We start from the raw sequence: 24,786 nt of genomic DNA on the forward strand, positions 1-24,786 counted from the left end.
AGTCTCTTCTGTTTGAATAGGGGTTTGCCTTACTACAAGGCCGGAAGGGCTGGTTCAGAACATTTCTCTTCTTCCTTGTCCTGTTTCTTCGTAGGCCCTGGGACTGGTCCGCAGGGCTGGTGGTCACTATCGTGGCTGTGCTAGGCCAACCGATGGAGAGAGAACGTGTTCCCTGCCAGGCACTTTGGCTGGCCTCACCCCCTAGTGACTTTCAGCTCTTCTGAAGATGCAGGATCCCACCTTATTCGCCAGTGTTGTGTTCTGGGTTCTTTGTTGCAAGCAGGAGATGAAGCGAGAGAGTTCAGGCAGGAACATGCTTTATTGAATGCAGGAAATGAACTGTTAATCAAGGCTTCTACACAGCTATTTATACTGCTGACCACTAGGCGGTGGCCAATAGGTTTGAAGGAGCCTATTGCCACCCTATAGCCAACCAATGGTGGTCCAGGAGACTGCTTGTCTGAGGAGCCAGCGACCGTTATCCAACTTCCTGATTAAGCAATCTCAAGCAGCATTCAAGACACATGGCACAGTTCAAGTAAACACAGGCCAATACATTACACCTCCCTTATTTCTCTGATAGATATTTCTACTGGGTTTCCCTGGATATTGGGATTTGGAATGTTTCCCTCTACAGCCACGGCTTGTGGATTATATGGAGGGGGTGGACTGTCCAAGGGGTCCCACTGGGTTTTCATACAATCCCCCTCCTCCTCTTTCTTCTTTTTCTCTCTAACCACAATTATACTGTCTGGGATCTAACAGGCAGCATACTCTGATTCTTCAGTTATTTATTTTTATTTAGCGTATGGCTGGTCACACACAATATTAAAAGCACAGTTAAAACAATTAAAAAGAAGCAATTATAAAACCTAAGAGGAAAACAGAAGTAACATTTCAGAGTTTAATGTCGAGTTTGGAAATCCAGTCAGTAGCTGCCGTTGTTATGCAGAGGAAGTCCTTGAAATCTCCTGGGTATTTTCTATTAGTGCATTCCCTCACTATATGTTGAATAGTCTGTCAGGGAGCCCCGCAATCACATTGTGCTGAAGATGTCTTTCCCCATTTATACAAAGAGTCGGCGCACACTCCATGAGTTGTTCTAATTCTGTTGTATGACACCCGTATGTGTCGGGGTAGATTAAATCCTGGAGGTATACTATTAGGATTAATATGCTCAGAAATATCTTGGGAGGTATAGCTACTCCACACTTCCATCCACTTTTGTATAATGCTCTGATGTTTGGCCAGTGGCTTAAGTGCTGTGAGGAGTGGTGGATTTCTTGACTTTAATTGACATCTTAAGAGATCAGAGGTGTAGCCATGAATGGGTAGGGAGGAGTTTAGCAAGATCTTACTATACTCCCGAGTGAGAGCTTCTTGTCGTAATTATGGGGGGAGTATGTGGCTAAAAACTGGTAGCCAGATTTTATGCACCCAGTAATTAATCTCATCGTATGGTTGAGTTGAACATCGACAAGCCTAGTATGTGAGCTGTTTATCCATACAGGTGCACAGTATTCCCCTACAGAGTAGCAAAGCCCAAGGGCTGTGCATCAAAGAGTTGGGGCTGAAGCTCCCCAAGTTGTTCTGCATAGTTTTTGCAGAATGTTGTTTCTGCTGTTAACCGTGGCAGCCAAATTCTGAATATGTTTTTTAAAAGACAGAGTCCTGTCTAAGGTAACCCCCAGGTATTTTGGTGTTGCCTCATATGGGAGCAATTTATTATTTAGGTATACATTGAGTTCTCTTTTTGCCAGTTTATTATTAAGGTGGAAACATGATGTGACTGTTTTACTTACGCTTGGGATTAGCCTCCATTGGTGGAAGTATGTACTCAGAGTTGTAAGGTCGGCTGTAAGTACACCTTCTGTAATTTCGATGTCCTTATGGCTATATGGTAATGCCAGATCATCAGCATAAGAGAACTTTTTATTATCAGCATTGCAGTTGCCCTCAGGGGGCCAGGTGGGTGTGGCCTACTGGGTGGGTGTGGCTGGAGTGCGTATGGCCTACTGGGTGGGCGTGGCCAGCTCTACATCGTTGGCATCAAGGGTGCCTATGGGGGCCTGGGCAGGAGTGGGACAGATCTCAGGGTCTCTGGCAGAAGGAGGGTCTCTGGGCCAGGGCCAAGGCAGCGGGGGCCGTTCCCTCGCTGTTTCCAGGATGGCTTCGCGGGCCGCATGAAACCACTTTGCGGGCCGGATCTGGCCCCCGGGCCTTGTGTTTGACATGTCTGCTCTATAGAGTCAGTAAAAACAAGACCAGGAGCTGACTGTGGCTCAGACCATGAGCTTCTCATTGCAAAGTTCAGGCTTAAACTGAAGAAAGTAGGAAAAAGCACTAGGCCACTCAGGTATGAATTAAATCATATCCCTGTTGAATATACAGTAGAAGTGACAAATAGATTTAAGGAATTAGATCTGATAGACAGAGTGCCTGAAGAACTATGGACAGAGGTTCGCAACATTGTAGAACAGGTAGCAACCAAAACCATCCCAAAGAAAAAGAAATGCAAGAAAGCAAAATGGCTGTCTGAGGAAGCTTTGCAAATAGCTGAGGAAAGGAGGGAAGCGAAAGGCAAGGGAGAAAAAGATACGCCCAATTGAATGCAGAATTCCAGAGAATAGCTAGACGAGATAAGAATGCCTTCTTAAATGAACAGTGCAAAGAAATAGAAGAAAACAATAGAATAGGGAGGACCAGAGATCTTTTCAAGAAAATTAGAGAGATGAAGGGAATGTTTAATGCAAAAATGGGCATGATAAAGTACCAAAACGGCAGGGACCTAACAGAGGCAGAAGAGATTAAGAAGAGGTGGTAAAATTACACAGAAGAACTATACAAGAATGAGCTTAACGTCCCTGATAATCACAATGAGGTGGTCGCTGAACCTCGAGCCAGACATCCTAGAATGTGAAGTGAAGTGGGCCTTAGAAAAGCTGAGCAACAACAAAGCTAGTGGAGGTGACAGTATTCCAGCTGAGCTATTCAAAATCTTAAAAGATGATGCAGTAAAAGTGCTACACTCAATTTGCCAGCAAATTTGGACAACTCAACATTGGCCACAGGATTGGAAAAGATCAGTTTACATTCCAATTCCAAAGAAAGGCAGTGCCAAAGAATGTTCAAACTATCGCACCATTGCACTCATTTCTCATGCAAGTAAAGTTATGCTTAAAATCCTACAAGCTAGACTCCACCAGTATGTGGATCGAGAACTACCAGAAGTACAGGCAGGATTTCGAAGAGGCAGAGGAACTAGCGATCAAATTGCCAACATACCCTGGATCATGGAGAAAGTTAGAGAGTTCCAGAAAAACATCTACGTCTGCTTCATTGACTATGTTGAAGCCTTTGATTGTGTGGATCATAACAAACTGTGGCAAGTTCTTAAAGAGATGGGCGTACCAGATCTTATTTGTCTCTTGAGAAACCTATATGTGGGCCAAGAAGCAACAGTGTGAACTGGACACGGAACCACTGATTGGTTCAAAATTGGGAAAGGAGTCCACCAAGGCTGTATACTGTCACCCTGCCTATTTAACTTATATGCAGAGCACATCATGAGAAAGGCAGGGCTAGATGAATCAAAAGTTGGAATTAAGATTGCTGGAAGAAATATCAACAACCTAAGATATGCAGATGATACCACTCTAATGGCAGAAAGTGAAGAAGAACTAAAGATCCTCTTGTTGCGGGTGAAGAAGGAGAGTGCAAAAGGTGGGTTGAAACTAAACATTAAGAAAACTAAGATCATGGCATCCGGCCCTCTCAATTCCTGGCAAATAGATGGGGAAGAAATGGAGGTAGTGGCAGATTTTATTTTCCTGGGCTCCAAGATCACTGCAGATGGAGACTGTAGCCAAGAAATTAAAAGACGCTTGCTCCTCGGGAGGAAAGCCATGACAAATCTAGACAGCACACTAAAAAGCAGAGACATCACCCTGCAAACAAAAGTGCATATAGTCAAGGCTATGGTCTTCCCAGTTGCAATGTATTGCAGTGAAAGGTGGACCATAAGAAAGGCTGAGCGCCAAAGAATTGAGGCCTTTGAGCTATGGTGCTGGAGAAGACTCCTGCGAGTCCCTTGGACTGGAAGGCGATCAAACTGGTCAGTCCTAGAGGAGATCAACCCTGGCTGCTCTTTAGAAGGCCAGATCCTGAAGTTGAAACTCAAATACTCAAGTTGGCTATGAGGGAAGGTTGGTAGCACTTGCCGAAGGCAGGTATAGGTTTGGTTTTATCTTGTGTAACAAAACATAAGTCTGGGTTATACTCTTTCTTCCATGCAGCTGATTTAAAAGTGCCTTGATCTTTAGCATCAAAAACTAAATATAGGTTGTTCTGCTCTGCTCATTCACAGAGGGTCTCGCTGTTAGTGTCATTAAACATATATCTCCATTGAGTATGATGGCTATTGAAATGTCCTATATAGATGCCCGGGTGTGAAATCCTTGGGATAACTGTATTAGGCCAAGAGATAGTAGGGGGTTTATAGATGTTCATGACTTGAGATCTCCAATCTTAATTGTGATTGTGTAGATGTTATCCTCACTGCTTGTTTCCAATAAATATACGTTTTTAATGTTACTACGCACATATGTTATCAAGCCATAAGTTTGATGAAAAATAGCGCCTAAGACGTCATATCCAGATATTCTTTCTCTGCTTTTAAGCTGCTGTTCATTCTCAATGCGTGTTTCCTGGATCACAGCCAAATTGACATAATTTTCAAGTAGTAGTTTGGAAAGATGTTCACATTTTTTTATTTTATTTTATTTCATTTTAATTCCATTTATATCCCGCCCTTCTCCGAAGACTCAGGGCGGCTTACAAGCTTAGCAGTAGCCTTCATTCTATGTATATGCCTGCTTATTAGGGCTTTCATACACCCCCCAAGCGGCATTATTACAAAGTCAGCTTAATTGCCCCCAACAATTACTACTGCCTTCGATGTTAAGTTGGCATATACATATTGAACTTCCAATATTCCGATTCATTTTGGTATTGGTATTTGTTATATCTGTTATTTCTGCTATTTTTTTTAGTCCTTAGAAGGACTGTAGGACTGTAGGGTTGTGTGTGAAGCCAGGAGATCCTCACGGATGTCTGGCTGCCAGTCCATCTGTTACTCATTTAGCACCACCCAGGAGGCATGTGTGGCTTAAGGATTGCCACGGACACGAGTAACTTTGCCCCCCATTCTTCAGTTGTATGACTTTTATTGTTAACATATATGTTTAATGCTTGACATTAAACAAAACTTCAAAACTTTCATATTTTGGCCCAAGTACAGTAGTGCAGTGGTGGCGAACCTTTTAGAGACTGAGTGCCCAAACTGCCACCCAAAACCTACTTATGTATCACCAGGTGCTAAGGGTGTGGCTATGGTGGGTGTGGCTATGGTGGTGATGGCAGACTGGCTGGGCATGGCCAGGGTGGGCATGGCCAGCTCAATGTTGCTCCTGGGGAGGGATGCCTGTGGGGGATGGGCAGGGTTGGGGGAGATCCAGGGGGTCATTGGCAGTGGGACAGTGGGCAGAAGGGCATCTTGCTCAGCTGATGGCTTGGGGGGAAGAGGGCAGCTACACCCCCTCCCAAACACTGCCATCTCATGAAAGCAGGATGTAAACTCCAAAAAGTGACAAAGCTTGGGGAGGGTCCTGAGCCCCACAGCTCTTCCAAGGGGGGAGGAGGAGGAGAGTGGGGAGGTTCTGTGCTGGGATCGGGGCTCCTCATGTCTTCCGCTGCCCACCTGCGCTCTTCTGCTGCAGATGCCATGGCTCCGCTTGCCTGGCAGGGTGGGGGCACGCTCGCGCTCGGGGATGCATGTGGGTCTGCTGCCTCGCTTGGCATGCCAGGGCTGGGCTATACTGAGTGCAGAGCCTCTTCTTCCCCCACGGACATCAGGAGCACCCACCCCACGTACCGCTCATCCCAGGGCAGCTGCTGCCATCCAGCACTCTCCAGCCCATCACCAGCCAGCTGGGCACACCGGGATACCTCCCTTTGGACTCCCTCGGCTTCTCCCCCCCTTCAGGCTGGGGCTAGTCAGATTTCCCCTGTGGGCAGTGCTGCGCCCATCCTCGGCCAGCCCTCCTCCTCCATCCTCCTACTCCTGCAGGCAGACCACGGCTTACTGAGCCAGGTGGCACCTCTCCCTGCATGCATCCTCAGGTGGAGGAGCCAGGCAGTCATGGTTTTCTCTCTCCTCCAGTCTACATCTCCCGAGGCCCAAGCTCGGTGCGCCTGGCTGGCCGGTGAACGGCAGGAGAGCACGAGACGGTGGCAGCTGCCCCAGGATGAGGAGTGGGCACTTCCAATGTCCACAGGGGAAGAAGCAGTGAGGAGGGCCCATGCCCAGTCTAGCCCAGCCCTGGCACGGCACGGCATGGCATGGAAAGTGAGGCAGCAGCCCCACGTGCATCTGACCCAACCCTGTCAGAGCACCATTCTCCTGCCGCCCCGACCCAACCCTCGCATAGTGCCCTTCTCCCACCGTTCCGACCAAACCCTTGCAGAGCCCTGACCTGGTTCCTTACAGAGCCCTGACCTGGTTCCTTACCTCCACCCGGCTTGTTCCGTGGCCTCATGGGAGTGGCATTGGGCAGGAGGTGGCAAACAGCTGATTTTGGCATGATGTAGCTGTTTGCTGTTTCACGTTTTGCACCCAATGCTGCTTCAATGCGGCTCGGCCGAAAGCAGGCATGTAACCAGTGGAGCAGGTCCCCCCCACCCGCTGCATGGATCGTGCTGCCGCAATTACCATTCCCCCCCACCCGCCACATGGATCGCACCGCTGGCGCTTGGAAAAGGCCTCTGCTGCCCAGATCTATGCCTGCAGAGTGATTTTGCGCCCCCCCCCATGGATGGATCGGTTGTGGAAGGGGCACAAAATCACTCTGCAGGCATAGATCCAAGAGGCAGAGGTCTTTTCCAGGTCTCCGAAGCCCGGATCGGGCTGCTGGGGTGCCGCAAAATCACCCCACAGCCATGGAACTGAGCTGCAGAGGCTTGGAAAAGGCCTCTGCTGCCCAGATTGGGCCGCTGGGGCACCGCAAAATTGCTCTGCAGGCATACCTGGACTCGCTCTGGCAGCTGCCTCCACCATCCAGCCCAGATCCGCCCAGCTCTTGCAGCTGCTCCCTGACTCCCAGTGCAGAGAGCAAAAGAGCAAGAGTGCAGGTGCACATGGCGAGATGGAGGGGAGCAGCTTGGCCCTGCCCTCTGGGGTGATGGCACACATGCCCACAGGTATGGCTCTGCATGCCACCTGTGGCACATGTGCCATAGGTTTGCCATCATGGCACTAGTGCCTTTAATAGTATTTCTTGGCCACTCAAAATAACAATGTTGAATCATTCTTTCTTTACTTTTAGTCCTGGTTTTACTATTAATAGTCCCAGTCTAGATTTCATCATTGAGACAATAGTCTATATAGAGAAGTAAAAGAGTTTTAAAATTAGAGGATGTTACTTCTGACTTAGGTACAGAAGATGTATGCCATCAGCAGTATTTACAGGAGCAAAATCTTTTTCATCTTTTTGCATATAATAGTACAAATTGGCAGTGAACGAAATATTCTCTTGCACAATTTATATTTTGATCATGTTGTATCTAGAAAAGTATAAATAGTTCAGTTCCAGTATTAAAGTCAAATTTTAGCTGAAAGATAATGAGAATAATAAAATTGTGTCATTAATATTTATATTCTTTCTTTTTATTCTCCAGAATAATAGTTCCTTGGTTTGGTGCCAGAATCACAAAAAATGTTCAAAGGTATGTGCTTGCCATAATTATTCATTTTGTGGTGGTGGGGAGGGGGTGAATTTCTGTGTAGATTTCTATAATTTTTCTCAGTTTAGCACTACGCTATTTATGTATTGTAACATTCTTGGAATTGTAGCAGTCACAACAAAAAGGTGCTTTACTTTTCATATATTAATTGCTAACAACTAATCATTACTTGTTGTTCATTGATAAGATTTTGTAATAGCAATTTACATTAATGATATAAAAACTACCTTTAACTTACATTGGCTTTGATAGCATATTTTAGCTATCAAAGAGACTTAAAAATGATTAGTCATGGCTAAATTGAGCAAATCAATCCACATTCACCAAATGCAAGGAAGCATTTATTTGATTTATATCCAACATCTCTGTCCAAGCATGAAATGCTTTGTAACATAAACAGGTCACTAGAATGTTCCTAATATTATTTATTCTACAAGCAGTGTCTTTCAAAGAAGGAACTTAGCAACATGTTTCTCTAACATTCCAAGGTCTACTTTGATGCTGAATATTTATTTTATTAGTAATTTTATGTCCTCAGATCTTAATTTCTTTGCAGTTTTCATTTGGTCTTACTAGTACGTTCTGCATGTGTTTTGACTTTTTGACCCTCTGAAAATTAGAATGTAAATGAACTAATAACCGTTTGATTCCACTAGAAAAGCATCTCACTATGATCCCTGAAGCAACAGTGATTTATCAGCTTTAGAGGATCAAAGAAGAATTATAGAATTTGGGCATTGACTGCTCTTTTCATTCACATACAATGTTGAGTGCATTTATCCCTACTTTATAAGCCTTTCCAAAACCATTTGATTTATGTGTTGTCCCCAGTTCGGGTCTGAGTAACACACTCTTTTTTAATCTATATTTTTATTTTATTCAAGACAATGTTAAAATACAAAATACAAAACTCCAAACCAAAAATCCCACAGAAAACAAACCAGAAAAAACCAGGCAAAAAACACAAAACAATTAAAACATTTTAAAAAGTTACATCAAAAACAATGACACACACACACATTATTAAGTAACAAACTCTTGAAATCTCTGTTAGTGTTCATTATGTGAAATGAATTAAACAGTTCATTTTATTATTTCTCCCTTTTTCTGAGATTATCAACATTACTCACAAAAGCTTTTCAAATTTATTTTTATCTTACCTTAAATCTGATCTTTAAATGTGATTATTTATCTGTTGTATGTGTTAGTACTTTTAGTATACTTTCATTGGCCTTGGTATTAATTTTTCCATTTTCTATATTTATAGTATTCTCTACATAGTCTAAGTAAATATACATTGAAATTAAAAACGATCTTTGAAGTTAAAAAATGAATGGAAAATAAATTAGAATTTAAATGGAAACCAAAGTTTTGATAAATTAATGCTTTATTACTTATTATGCCTCAACTTTTCAAATATGTCCTGTTTTGCAGAATATTGAGGACTCTTGTTGAACATTTTGCTGTTAGCTCTCATAGCTCAATCTTTTAAGAGCAAATGTATTGCTAGTAATTGGTTGGATAATTGCTCGCTTAAATATTGGAAAAATTTGAAATAAAATATAATGAAATCTCAATTTAATGAATTGAGGGGGAGGTACTATTTATACTTCCCAAATGTCCATTACTTGCAAATTATATCAATTCAGCAATTTATATCACTTGTGCAATTCTGTCATTACAAATGGGAGTCTCTCTACAAGTGTCTATCGTAAAGCCACAAACATAGACCGTATCTTACACAATGACAACAATCATCCTACCGCCTATAAGATCAGCTGCATCTGTGCATTATTTAATAGAATTGACACCCACTGTAGCACCTCAATGGCGAAGTCCAAGGAATGGGCACACCTTTACTGGGTATGCACACAGAATGGATATTCGATGGAGTTTGTCTGACGATGCAACCGGCGCTGCGAACTGCGACCCATGGAAGACGCAACTGAAACCTCAACTTGGATGATACTCCCATAGATCAGTGGGGTATCAGAGGCAGCTGGGTGCATACTATCTGCCGATGGGGTTAAGGTGGGACACAAACCTAAGCAGACTTTACGAACAAAGTTGTGATCACCCAGGGCACAGCACAGAGGCAAAAGTCAGCTGGCAATTCAAACAGTTCTTTTATTGCTCCAATTTTTCCCCCAATGCTTCCACATTTGCTGGCAAGCCTCCAACAAAGGAACACACACACCCCTTCAGCCGACTCTGGCTGAAAGTAGGTTCAAATACAGTTTGATTAGCATAAGAAACTACTCAAGGCCATAGAGATAACAAGGAAGAAAACATAAACTTAACAAGTCTGTTTGAATCCAAGCTTGCCTGAGCACTTTTCAGAAGAGAGAATCCGAAATACAATCTGAGGTCTTTAAACATTCAACAACATGGTCAGTTCAATAGTCATAGTTTCCAGGTTTCCAAGCAGAAGTCACAGAACAAGAGATCAGCAACAATACATAACACTCCAATAGATTCACTACACAATAGATTCAGTGTTTGTGCCCAACAAATGCCCCTCCCCATAGCATCTCCTTAAATCTCAATCTCCAGGTGTTCCTTGTGGAGAAGGGTGGGATGCTCTCCTCCCGAGCCTGCCTGTGTTGTTCCCTGGGCATGAAATAAATAAACCTTTATTGTCAAAGTACAACATGTGTACATTGAGATTAGCTGAGCCTCCCCCATGCTCTCTCCCCCCAACACACAGTGACAACAAACCCTCCATCCCACCACACTATGTGAACCAACTACACCACACACCGGCCTCCCAAGTCAATTCTGCATAAGATTATGTCCCATTTAAAAGTCTAACAGCCCACGGATAAAAGCTATTTTTCAGCCTGTTGGTACGGCTGGCTATATTCCTATATCTCCTACCGGATGGTAGGAGAGTAAAGAGATACCGTCCAGGGTGTGAGTCATCCCTGAGAATCTTCCTTACTCTTCCAAGGCAACGGGCCCTGGCGATGTCATCCAGTGGTGTCAGGGAACAGTCCACAATGTCTTGTGCTGTGCTCACTACCCTCTGTAATACTTTCCTATCCGCGGCTGTCAGACCAGCATACCAAACCACAATACCATATGAGAGGACGCTCTCCATAGTAGACCGGTAAAAGAGGGTCATTAGCTGTTGTTCTACCCTGTTCTTCCGCAAGACCCTAAGAAAGTGAAGCCTCTGTTGGGCCTTTCTAGCCACCTGAGTTGTGTTAACTTTCCAGGTCAGATCTTCACAGAGGTAGACTCCCAGAAATTTAAAGGAGGAAACTCTCTCTACACAGTTCTCTCCGAGGTGAAGTGGGGCAGGTTCCTCCTTTTTTCTCCGGAAGTCTAACACCATCTCTTTCATCTTGCCGATGTTTAGGTGCAAGTTGTTGTTACTACACCATATGGATAGTTTTTGTAACTCTGCCCTATATGCTGTCTCATCCCCACCTGTAATAAGACCCACCACAGTTGTATCATCTGCGAACTTGATTATTGCAGTGGATGGGTCAGATGATACACAATCATAAGTGTATAAAGAGTACAGGTAGGGGCTAAGCACACAGCCCTGTGGTGTGCCAGTGCAAAGCTTCAGGGGGGTGGACAAAGCAGAGCCGACCCTCACTGTTTGTAACCGATCCCTAAGAAAGTCTTGAATCCAATCGCAGATGGTGGGGGAGAATTTCAAGTCAGTCAGCTTCTCGATGAGAATGCTCGGCAAAATGGTGTTGAAAGCCGAGCTGTAGTCAACAAAAAGCATCCTGACGTAACTTCCAGGCTTCTCGAGATGACTTGCTACAGAGTGTAAAGCAGTAGCTATGGCATCGTCTGTCGACCTATTTCCCCTGTAGGAAAATTGATGTTTATCAAAGTCCAGTGGGAGGCATGTCCTAAGATGTTGGAGAACCAATCTTTCAAAGCATTTCATAACTACAGACGTTAATGCAATAGGTCAGGCACTCAACTGCAGTTTTCTTGGGGACTGGGACAATGGTAGCTGCTTTCAAGCACGATGGTACACATGCCATTTGCAAGGAGATGTTAAAAATGAAAGTTGTGGACCAGACGAGGGGCCTGGATGTCAGCAGCATCAACCCACGTGAAGTCCTCTGGTCCATAGCCTTCCCATTCCACAAGGTACTGAAACTGGCCCTGCAACCAACAGGGATCTTGAATACTGTCCACTTCAAACTCCATTTATCCATGAGGGGTTATGGGTCCTGGCGGTGGTGGAGCTGGCTGATGTGGACAGTTAGCCACTACTGGAACTAGTAACGACCTAAGGAAAACTGGGTGAATCCACCTGGTCTGGGGCCATGACAAGCAAAATGCCATAAGATTGATCACCACTTCAACTGGAAATGGCCCCAAGTAATGGTGATCAATTTTTTTCGATGGCCATGCTGTGAGCAGGTACTGTTCTGTTCCCCCGCCCTCAAGGTACAAACAGACACGATTCACAAGGGTTAATTCTTTATAAGGTAAACGTAAAGGTTCCCCCACACATGTGTGCTAGTTGTTTCCAACTCTAGAGGCCGGTGCTCATCTCCATTTCAAAGCCGAAGAGCCAGCGCTTGTCCAAGGATGTCTCCATGGTCATGTGGTCAGCATGACTAGATGCCAAAGGCGCACGGAACGCTGTTACCTTCCCACCATAGTGGTCCCTATTTTTCTACTTGCATTTTTACGTGCTTTCGAACTGCTAGGTTGGCAGAAGCTGGGACGAGTAACAGGCGCTCACTCTGCTATGTGGCACTCGGGATTTGACCTGCCAAACTGCCGACCTTCTGATCGACAAGCTCAGCGTCCTAACCCACTGAGCCACCGCATCCCTTTAATTCTTTATACTACAATATAATTGCTGTCCGATAAAGGCTTGGCAGCAAGATACCCACAGTCAGCCAAAAATAAGCTAGTTATCTCAAACGTTCACTGAAATGAGATAACTGCCAAACAATTAATCCAAGTAAGTCCAGGCAAGCAAACCAAAAGCAGAAGTGAAAAAGCGTTGTCACGAATCCAGACCAGGGTTTCACACAAGTAGAAAAATCTGACGGAGTTTCAAAGACGTGACCAGAAGCTGTTTGAATTATTGTTCGTCACAAAGTTCTGAGAGCAGCCACACCCCCTTTTGAACCTTGTGGGGTGTGGCTCAGTGACTCAGCTAATCCCTGGCCCTCCTACTCTTCCTACGCTACTGTAAACGCTTGGCCCTGCGTCTTTCTCAGGGGTCTAGCCATGATTCATCTTCGCTAGTCTGGATCTGCTGCAGCTGCTCGGGCTCATTCCCAGCCTGGCTAATTGCAGGCTGCTCCTGTTGGCCTTCAGATGGAGACAGAGGCCTTGCCAGAGAGGAGGGCCCCGGAGAGGGAGGCCTTGGCAAAAGGGAGGGTCCCAGAGAGGGAGGCCTTGCCAGTTCCTCCCCATCATCCTCAGAGTCCTCTTCCTTGGGTAGGACAGGTTCAGGGGTCAGGGCCACAACAGGTACCATGTGAAAAGCCAAACCTGATCACCCACAGATAACTGAGGGACATCTCAACAATGGCGATTGGCAAATTGTTTGTAATCCTCCTTGCCTTCCTCCAGCTGGTATCGAACTACTTGGTGCACAGCTTTCAGCTTTTGGAGGAACTTGCCCATGGCTGGAACTGGGAAGTCAGATGGAGCCAACAGGAAGAACTATGGATGGTAGCTGTAACTGGCAAAGAATGGCAACATACAGGTGGATGCATGCTGGGTGTTGTTATAGGCGAACTCTGCCACAGCCAGCAGCTCCACCCAATTGTCCTGTTGGGTGTTGCTGAAACAGCGGAGGTACTGTTCCAAGATGACATTCACCCTTTCTGTGACCCTGTTAGTTTTGGGGTGACAGGCAGAGGACAGGCAGGCCTGTACCTGAAGTTCCATGAGTAAAGTCTGCCATAAATGTCCCATAAATTGCACATACACCCCGATCTGTCACTACTCAATCCGGTAATCCATGCAGCCAAAACACATGGGCAATAAATAACTGGGCCATCATCTGTGCTGTAGGGAGACCCACAGACAGAATAAAATGGGCCATCTTAGTGAGCATGTTCACCACCAAGATGGTTGTGGCACCCTTTGATGTGGGCAACTTGGTAATAAAGTCCAATGATACTGCTACCCATGGTCTTTCTGGCGTGGGTAGTGGCTGCAAGAGACAGGGGGTGCACCAGTAGCACCAGGCTTGTCAACAGATACTGCACGATGCCATATAACCTGACACCTCATGCCAGAATTACAACCACCAAAGCATCCTGGAGACAAGGAACAGTGTTTTGAAGACCCTGAAGTGACCCGCTGATGGACTATCATGACATTGTTTCAGGATGATGCCATGGATGCGTCCACCAGGAACGTAGATGCAGTCTCTGAAATGCAACAGATCATCCGTGTACATCCAAGGGGTTTTATTTCCCTCATGGCCAGCCAACTCACGACGTTGAGCCACCACAAACGGATCCTGCCGCTGCGCCTCACGAATCCTGATCCGTACATCCACGGGCTCCTCTGTGGCCACCAACCGTTCCAAAAGGATGACTATTCTGGACATGATCTTGTCCTCCTTTTGGGTGAACTCAGGCTTCTGGGACAGCACGTCCACATGCTGGTTCTGCCTGCTAGGGACATACATCACCCGAAGGTCGAATCTCGTGAAAAACAGTGACCATCGTACCTGTCACTGATTCAGCGTTCTGGCAGTCCATAGGTGCTCTAGATTCTGATGGTCACTTCGAACCTCGACTTGGTGACGGGCCCTCTTTAAGTGGTGCCGCCATGTCTCAAAAGCAACTTTGACTGCCAACAGCTCCTTGTCCCATATAGTATAATTCCGTTTGGGTGCTGACAGCTTCCGTGAATAATAGGCACATGGGAACAATGTACATGTGGGGGCATAGGTGTTGTGATTCACTGTCAGCCTATGCTCCAAGCAGCTGAGTCTGAGGAATCTGAAGAAGAGAAGGAGGAGGAGGGGTTTGGAGAGCCTTCAGTGTCAGAGGGAGGCTCTGATGCACTGCAGGACTATCAGCCTGGCCCCCTCCAATCATGTTCCTCATGAAGCTCAGCTGTGTGAGGAGGAGGTGTCGGACTCAGAGGAGTCACAGCTGAATCTCTTCAGTGACACTAGAAGCAGAAGGCAATCTAGCAGAGCAGACCAGAGAAAATCAATGAGACAACTCAGTGAAAAGAGGAGAAGGCATTGAGAAGCCATGCCTTGGGACTGATAATAAAAGGGGAAGGTGTGGGTGTGCTAGTTGCTGAAGGCAACTGTTTGGAGACATTCAAAGAGACTTTGAAGACTTTATTATTTGGAACTGTAAATAAATTTGGGTTGGGTTTTTTCCAGCCTATTGATTGTTAAAAGGAAAAAGGGGTTGTCCCTGACAAACAAACAGGGCCAGTCGTAGGCTGGAACAGAACAGTTTGCCTTCAGCCTCCCACCCCTTACTATTATGGAGCAGCTACATGCTGAGAATGCCTAGCTCTCCCAGCAGCTCACTTTGTTGACAGCTCAGGTGGTTCAATTACAGGCACAGGTCCCTGCTGCTGCACCACCAGCACCATCACCACCACCCAGGAGAAAATGCCACGTTGCAATGCCAGACACATTTTATGGCAATCCAGAGATGTTTCCTGCTTTCCTGGGACAATGACATTTGTATATCAGCGTCAGAGCAGCTGATTTCCCCACTGACTGGGATAAGATGGAGTTTGTATTAAGCTTTCTCTCTGGTGCTGCATTGGGGCACAGGCCTGCTAGCCCAACCTAGTCCATTGTTGGACAACTTTGTGGGGTTTTGTAATCATATGCGTCTGATGTATGAGGACCCCATAAAGACGCAGACTGCTACCTGATGCCGGAAAGCTCTGAGGCAAGGCCGACACCCCTACAGGGCTATATCAGCAATTTTCAGCTGCTTAGCCAGGATTCAGCCTGGAATGAGGCTGCACTCATGGACGTTTTCCAGGATGGATTGTCAGAGGAGATGTTGGATGAGCTGGCCCGTGTTGATATTCCCTCAGATCTCAATGGGCTGATCCATCTCTGTCTGCGGATCGACGCTTGGCTGCAGCAGCAGAGAAGTCGCCATGCCACCCCAGAGACCCCTGTGGCCCCTGTTCTGCATGAGACCCTGCTTCAGAGGGAGGAGCCAATGGAGCTAGATGCTGCCAGGCCTCATCTATCGGTGGCAGAAATGAACAGGTGATGTTCAGGGAGGTTGTGTTGTGTGGGGACCCTGGGCATTTGGCCACCTTCTGCCCCAAGAAGCAACGACGGGCATCAGTGACTGAGTCTGCCCTGAGAAAGTCCCCTATTTCTCTGTTGGGAAACACCACGAGCCCAATCTAAAAGGTGTGTTAGGTCGGGTGTCCCACAACATCAAGCGATGTCTTTCCTTTTTTTAAAAATAATTTTTTAAATTAAATTTTTATTAAATATTTACAGACACATACACACTAAGTATATACATTTTAAATTAAGAAAGAAAAGAAAAAGGACAAGCAAACACTTAACAAACGTACATATAAACTAACTGGGGATTAAAGTCCCATGTACAGTTATACATAATTACATCCCGGTAAATCTTAAATCTTATTTAACGTTGTCTATTTTGACTATTAAATATTGTCATAAAGATTACTATGAAGTGTCATATTAACTATTCTAGGTTTGTTCTATTTTTTAACCAATCATACCATCGTTCCCAGTTGGTGTAATACATAGATTCTTGTTTCTGTTTTAACATATAAGTTAGTTTATCCATTTCAGCACAATTCAGAATCTTATTAATTAACATTTGGTCCGTTGGAATATTTATATCCTTCCACTGTTGAGCGAAGGTTATTCTCGCTGCTGTTGTAACATGTACAAAGAGATACCAATCTTGTCTATTAATTAGTTTTGGCTTTATACCCAGTAGGTAAGAGTCTGGAAGCAGAGGGAAGGTGACACCAGTTATTTGTTTTAACCAGTTTTGGACCTTCTCCCAATATTTCTTACTCTGAGGGCAAGTCCACCACTGGTGAAAAAAAGTACCCTTGGCCAGTCTACATTTCCAGCACTTATCAGAGGCATCTGGAAACATTTTGGCTATTCTAGCTGGCGGCAAATACCATCTATAAATCATTTTAAAATAGTTCTCTTTGAATGTCGAAGATAATGTTATTTTCATCGTTCTGGCCCATATTGTCTGCCATTCCTCTAGTTGGATCGACCTCCCTATGTTTCTCCCCCAGGCTATCATTGTATCTTTCACGATCTCATCATCTATATATCTAGCTAGGAGGAGATTGTACATTCCAGAAATAAATTTTAGTCCGGGGCCTTCCAAACTTTTATCGAGGGGTTGACTAGTTTGGGAGATGCCATATTCCTGTTTATCCTTAGAAAACCTGGTTTGGATTTGAATGTATGACCACCAGTCTATATCTATATCTTGTATCTGTAATTGTTCTCTAGATTTCAGATTCTCTTCTTCATCCACCAAGATCTTGTAGGACCAGTTTCTTTTCAGGTTGTGAACAGTCGGCTGGGTTGTTATCTCCAATGGGACCACCCATTTGGGAATCTTGGTATACATTCATTTTTTAACTTTTTGCTAAATTCTGATCAAAATTCTCCTGATGTAGTGGTTAGTAAAGTACTTGGATGGAGTTTTTTGATATGACCATAAAGTTGAGTGCCATCCTTGGTTAAGGTCAAAGCCTTCAATAGTTAATATACGTTTCCTCGACAGGGATACCCAATCTTTAATCCAGAGGACTGCAGAGGCTTGATAGTATAACTCCCAGTTTGGAAGTCCCAAGCCCCCCCTTGTTTTGTGTTCCTGGAGCATTTTCCCCTTTATTCGTGGTTTTTTACCCCGCCAAACAAATTTCCCTATTGCTTGATCCAATTTCCTAAAAAATTTGATGTCTAAGTTTACGGGGGCCATTTGAAATAAAAAAAATCCAATGTGGGAGGATATGTGCCTTGATTGCGGCAATTCTGCCCAAAAAAGATAATTGAATATTTTTCCACCTGTCAAGGTCTTGTAGTGTATTGGCAAATAATTTATTATAATTAAGTTCTTTAATATTGGAACATTTATTGGTTAATTTGATTCCCAAGTACTTTACTTTTTTAGCAAATTTTAACCCCATAATTCCTTCTATTTCTTTTTTCTTTACATCAGTTAAGTTTTTGGACAACATTTTGGTTTTTCCTCTATTTATTTTCAGTCCTGCCACCTCACCATATTGTTCAATCTTTTTTACTAAATTTGGCCCAGAGACTAGGGGGTCCTCTAACACAAACACCAAATCGTCGGCAAAAGTCTGAAGTTTATATTCTTCTCCTCTAATTTTGAGGCCCCTAATAGTCTCATCTTGTCTAACTGTATCAAGAAGTGGTTTCAGAGCCAAAACAAACAATAATGGGGAAAGAGGACAACCTTGTCTGGTGCCCTTGAAAATTCCAAATTCTCCAGACATCGCTCCATTAAAAAGCAGCCTAGCCGACTGTTCAGAATATATTGTTTGAATTGCATTCATAAATTTAGGGCCAAATTCCATTACTTTTAATTGATGCATAATAAATTTCCAATTAACTCTGTCAAAAGCTTTTTGTGCGTCTACAAATATCGCCATGGGCCTGTCTGAAAATTTCTGGTAATACTCCAATACATTTAAAATTATTTGCACATTATCATTAAGATGTCTATAGGGTAAAAAACCATTTTGGTCCTGGTGAATAAAGTGGGAAAGAAATATTTTAAGTCTTCTTGCCAATATGGTCGTAAAAATTTTGTAGTCTACATTCAATAACGAAATTGGTCTGTAATTTTGGATCAGCGTCAAATCCGAATCAGGTTTAGGAATTAAGGAGATATGAGCCTCTCTCCAAGATTCGGGCATTTTTGCATCAGTTAAAATGTTATTAAATATATCCCTTAATTGAGGACCTAGCAGGTCAATGAATTCCTTATAAAATTCACAAGGCAGGCCATCCGAGCCTGGAGTTTTCCACCCTGTTTGTTTTTTAATAGCTTCCTCAACTTCATCCATAGTTATTTCCTTATTCAGAAGTTGTCTAAAAGAATCCGAGATCGGTTGGGGGCGATAATTCTGAAAATATTGTTCTAACTTACTTTGTGGACATTCTTCCTCACTGTAAAGTAGTCTATAAAATTCTTGTGCAATTTTTAGTTTTTGTTCCTTATTAATCACCAGGTTACCATCCTGATCTTGTAGATAGTCTATCCTTTTTGCTCTTTGTTCCTTTCTTAATCTGTAACTTAACCACTTCCCCGGTTTATTAGCGTGTTCAAAGTACCTCTGCCTACTCCTCTTAATTTTATCTGCCAGCTCTTTTTGATCAATCAAAAGAATCTCATGTTTAATCAAATCTTTTTTTTCTTTATGCTGTGAATTTTGGGGATCTAATTGCAGCGCCTCATCTATTTTTGATAATTTTGAAAATAGCTCAACTCTTTTTAATCTTTCTTGTTTCCAACTATAGGCCGAATGTTTTATAGCGAGCCCTCTCACTACTGCCTTAGCTGTGTCCCAAATATTTTGCAGAGAGGTGTCCTCTCTTTTGTTTTCTATAAAAAAAATTCTAATTCCTTTTTTTGTACTTTTGAGAAATTCCTCATCTCTCATTAAATCTGGTCTCATAGACCACCTCACCCTTTTTGGGGGGGGATCCTGCCCATTTGACTATTAAGGGGTGATGGTCTGCCCATACATTGGTGTTTATCTCTACCTCTATAATGGTCTCTTTAATCTCAAATGTCGACCAAAACATATCTATTTGAGACCATGAATGGTGCCTGGGGGAGAAATAGGTGAATTGTTTTTGAGTAGGATGTAAATCTCTCCATACGTCTGAAAGTCCAATTTGGGTTACTAGCTTATCCCATATTTTAGGTAGGATTCTCCTTTGTCTTTTTATGTACCTTGGGGGGCCTGCCCCTGGTTCGTAGTCTTTATTAACATCTTTAATCGCATTAAAGCCCCCCAAAATACATATATTTTCATAATCAAGATCAGTTAGTTTCTTATATAACTTTTTAAAAAAAGTTTTCTGATCCGTATTAGGCGCATATATAACTACTAATAATACCAGTTTTAAACCTATTTTAGTTTCCAGCGCTAGTATTCTTCCCTCTTCATCAGAATACACTTGTTGTGTCACTAATCCTTTGCGGTCGTACACAGCAATACCTCGTTTTTTCTGACTGGCCAAGGATACATATAATTTCCCCAATTGGGGGCACTCTAATACTTTTTGATGGTTTTTACTTATATGAGTTTCCTGTATACAAATCAAATCACAATTTTGTTTTTGTAAGTTAAGCCAAATTCTTTTCCTTTTAGCAGGGGCATTTAATCCGTTAATATTAACGGAAAACAAATATAATTCTTCTTCCATACTCTTACTTACCTGTGGCCTTTTGTCTCTGTGATCTAGTTTCAACTTGTAGCCCTGTTGCATCTCCAGTCCTATTATTGCCGTTCATCCTCTTTCCTTGGTCATCCTGTTGCTCTATACTGGGTTCTTGTGAAGTTTCTTCCATACTCTTGCTCTCTGTTTCTCCTTCACTTTCTCGATCAAATAAGGTAACTTGTGTTTCATAAAAGTCCTGTGCATCCTGAAGTGACTCCAGTTTAAGCCTTTGAGTCTGCCACGTGAATGATATTCCTTCTAGTGGTAGCCAATGGTACCGAATCTTATATTTCCTTAAAAATGTTGTAAGAAATTCAAACTGTCTTCTCATATCTCGTACTCTCTTTGGTATTTGTGGCAGTACTGCTATACGTTTTCTCTTGTATGTAAATGCTTGGAGCCTGGTTTTCTGGAGTATCTCATCTCGAATTGACTTTTTAGTAAAATGGACATGCACTTCTTTGGGTAGATTATTACGTCTGGCATAACTAGTATAAATGCGATAAACTTCGTGCACATCTCGTAATATCTCGATTTGGTCTCTTCCCAAAATCCCAGCCATAACTTCTCCCATCACTTCTCGAAGGCATTCCTCTTTGTCTTCCATTATATTCTGGAAACGTAGGAAGTTCCCAGATTTATCCATTTCCAGCATCACCATCTCATTTTCCAATTGTTTGTTGACTCTGGCAAAATGGGCATCCATCCTCCCCACTTTCTCATCTGTTTTAGCAATTTTCGTTTCTATAGTTTGCAGTTGATCTTCATGTTTAGTTAAAATATTCTGTATTTCCTTGAATCTTGTATGAAATTGTCTAGTCTCGTCTGTCAATATTGCCACATTCGATTTTAGTTCCTCCAGTACCTTAAATGTAGATTCTTGATTATTGACCAAGGTAACTTGGTTCTTAAGAACCGTATCCTGTATTGATTTAAGCATGTCTTGCCATTCTTGGGGTATAGCTAAGGATTGGCTTGCAACTAGGATATCTTTTGCAGTTTTCTTCAGCATCTGTGGAATCGTTGTCACGGGGGAGGAGGAAGCTGTAAGTGTCTTCTTTTTAAGGAATGTGGTGGTGGTAGTTGTTGCCATCTTTGGGAATTCTAAAATATCCCTCCAGCCAATTGTACACCACCACGTTCTCTGGTCTGTATCATTCAGTTTCACAGTAATAATATATTTCCTTTGCCTTCCTAATCTCAAATTCCACTATCTTAATATTCTAATATAATTCTACAGTCAAAAAGGATACATAGATAGATTGAGTTAAATTATAATAATAATTAACCTATTATTAATTTCAATATAATTTAAATAAGGTATTTTCAGCTTCTAGTGTTAATATTACTTACTTTTGTGGCTTAATATAATTAATAATAGCACTAAGAATAGTAATAATAACTAATAATAACAATCTTACACACTATTAGTAATAGTAGACTTAGTCAATATAGGTTTAATTAAACAGCTGGATTAATCTTTAACTATAAATGAAAGTTGATAACCAATGACCAAACTAATTCTAGTAAATGATTCCTAAAAAAAAGGAGCTATAGTTAATTAAAGTTAAATTATAGGATGAGTTCGTTTTAGTCGTTTAGTCACTAGATGGGAGTAGAGATCATAACTTTGTTTAGAAGACAGCAAGCAAATCAAATTTGACAGTTCATGCAAATGGCGTCTGGTCTCTGTTCCGAGAAAGGGGAAGAGAAAAGCATAAAGTTTAAATCCGCCAGTATCCTTTCCCAACACAGGTCAAAATAATCTTGTCTTGTAAGCAGCAGCAAAGAGAATATTATTTCCAAAAGATAGATTCTAGTATTCCTTTCATAAACCTCTCCAATCGGCTGTCAAACACTTTGTAACAGTTCGCGTTTCATTTTCCTTGCCACTTTCTCCACTCGTGCTGGTTCACGTCAGCTAAGTCCAAACTCTTAAGAACAAGCTTCCAGTTCACTTTCCTCACTTTGTTCAAAGTTAAAATAGATCGCGGTTTAGAACAGATGAGATTACCGGGATGTTCTGGCTTCCAGCTTCCAGCAAGTCACGGCTCCAGGATGCCATTACAGGCATCTTCTTGACGTGTCCGATCCCGGGGAGTGCTTCAGCTTCCCTTCACAGTTGCAATCTGCTTCGGAGCTGGAATGCTCCCCTCACTTTCCCCGAGCTTTTCCCGCTCGAGGATGGCTGTGATTTGCCGTCAAACGCGGCAAACGGAGCTGTCGGCTTCAGGAGAGAGTCCCTAGCCTGCTCCGCTCCGCCGTGACGTCCGGCGGACAAGCAATGTCTTTCCAATGCTGCCTGTGGACCTCCACGGCATCTGATATTGGAGGCATGTCTGATCTTCCCTGGAAAGCCGAAGGGGATTCCAGTCCATGCCTTAATTGACTCTGGAGACACCACAAATTTTATGGACTCAGCATTTGTGGCTAAATGGGTTGTTCCCCAGTGGCCGGTGGAACCGCCCATGTTAGTGGAGACTATCAATGGTTGAGTGCTCCTGTCTGGGCCAATTAAGGCCACCATGCAACCGTTATGTATGACCATCAGTTCCCATGAGGAGGCCATCCAGTTCTATATCACCTCAGATCTGCATTTCCCCATGGTCTTGGGACTGGTGTGGCTTCGTATGCATGACCCACAGATTTATTGGTCACAGAACTTGGTCACCTTCCCAAGCTTACAGTGCGTGGACCACACCCGCCATATCTGTGCCAGCCAGGTGGAGGGTTCCCCAAGTGTTTCCTTGCCTTCCGAACTGACTGATTATGCTGATATGTTCAGCGAGATGGAGGCGGATCAATTACCCCCACACAGGCCCTATGACTGCCCCATTTATTTAGTCCCTGACATGCCTCTTCCAGTGGGGCACTTGTACTCCATGTCGGACCTGGAGTTGGCTGCATTGTGGGACTTTCTGGACAAAAATTTGACTCGGGGTTTCATCCAGCCCTCGTCCTCGCCAGTGTCTGCACCCATGCTCTTTGTCAAAAAGAAGTCTGGTGAATTGTGGCTTTGCTGTGACTATAGAAAATGAAATGCCATCATGGTGCACAATTGATACCCGCTGCCCCTCATCCTTAAATTCTTGGACCAACTCTGGGAGGCAAAGATCTTCACAAAACTGGACTTGCATGGAGCTTACAACCTTGTCAGAGTTCAGTCAGGTGATGAGTGGAAGACGGCATTTGGTACTCAATATGGGCACTTTGAGTGCACGGTGCTGCCATTTGGCCTGACCAATGCCCCCGCCGTGTTCCAGAATTTTATGAACGATATTTTCTGGGACTTGTTAGATCAGTTTCTTGTGATCTACTTGGACGACATCCTGATCTATTCCCTGTCATGAGAGATGCACCATCAGCATCTCCGTCAGGTCCTGCAGCGACTCCGAGAACATCGGCTGCATGCCAGATTGGAGAAGTGCCAGTTCTACCTGGTGACTATCGATTTTCTAGGTCACTACATTTCTCCTGAGGGCATCACCGTGGAGTTGAGTAAGGTCGAGTCTTTGCAGAGTTGGCAACCCCCACATTGTGTGAAGGATGTTCAGCAACTTCTTGGGTTTGCCAAGGTGCTGGTACTTACCTTTAAAGCCCTACATGGCTTAGGCCCGGGATACTTGCAGGACCGTCTGCTGCCAGGAACGATCTCCCATCGCCCAGCACGCTCACACAGAGAGGGCCTCCTCAGGGTGCCGTCAGCTAGACAATGTCTGCTGGCAACCCCCAGGGGGAGGACCTTCTCTGTGAGAGCACCAGCCCTATGGAACTAACTTCCCCTTGAGCTCCGGATGGCCCCGGATCTCCGGTCCTTTTGCCGCGGCCTCAAAACACTTCTTTTCCATCAGGCTGACCTGGACTGACAGGGATTTTAAAATGTTTTTTTAATTTTTAACTTTAATTTTAACTTATTCTATTGGGGCTATTAATTTAATTTCTTTTTTAACTTTTGTATCATTGTATGTTATTGTTGTTAGCCGCTTTGAGTCCTTCAGGAGATAGGGCGGCATATAAGTCATAATAATAATAATAATAATAATAATAATAATAATAATAATAATAATAATAATAATAATAACTACTACTACTACTACTACTACTACTACTACTACTACTACTATCAGGCTTTCGTCCCTGGGTTTGCTACCCTGACAGCCCCCCTCACTTGGCTCCTGCAGAAAAAGACTTGGTTTCAGTGGGACTCTCCAGAACAACGGGCTTTCCAGGCTTTAAAGGAAGCCTTCATGAAGGAGCCCATCTTGAAGCATCCTGACCCGCAATGGCCATTTGTCGTAGAGGCAGATGCCTCCGACATCGCCATTGGGGCGATGTTACTCCAGTCGACGATCCCTGGCAGTACCCTCTTCCCTTGGCCATACCATTCGCAGAAACTGTTCAAGACCCTGAACTTGGTCTCCCATACCTTCTGGTGGCCCTGAGTCTGACATGACGTCCAGGCCTACGTCATGTCCTGTATTCAATGTAGGCAGGCCAAGTCAGTGATGGGGGCCCCACCCAGATTACTGCAGCCCTTGCCAACACCC

The 24,786-nt window shown here is 43.8% G+C and overlaps 1 protein-coding gene across 3 annotated transcripts in view; it reads left to right on the forward strand.

Moving 5' to 3' along the window:
* ANOS1 (anosmin 1) overlaps positions 1 to 24,786 on the forward strand; it is a 281,496-nt gene that overhangs the window by 98,354 nt on the left and 158,356 nt on the right. For all 3 annotated transcript variants that reach the window (XM_083362693.1, XM_083362694.1, XM_083362695.1), the window contains exon 2: positions 7,735 to 7,782. In XM_083362693.1, the coding sequence (XP_083218819.1) occupies positions 7,735 to 7,782 (48 nt within the window). The remainder of the gene's footprint in view (positions 1 to 7,734; positions 7,783 to 24,786) is intronic.

This window comes from Vipera ursinii (assembly GCF_947247035.1).
Source record: "Vipera ursinii genome assembly, chromosome: 4".
NCBI lineage: Eukaryota > Metazoa > Chordata > Lepidosauria > Squamata > Viperidae > Vipera > Vipera ursinii.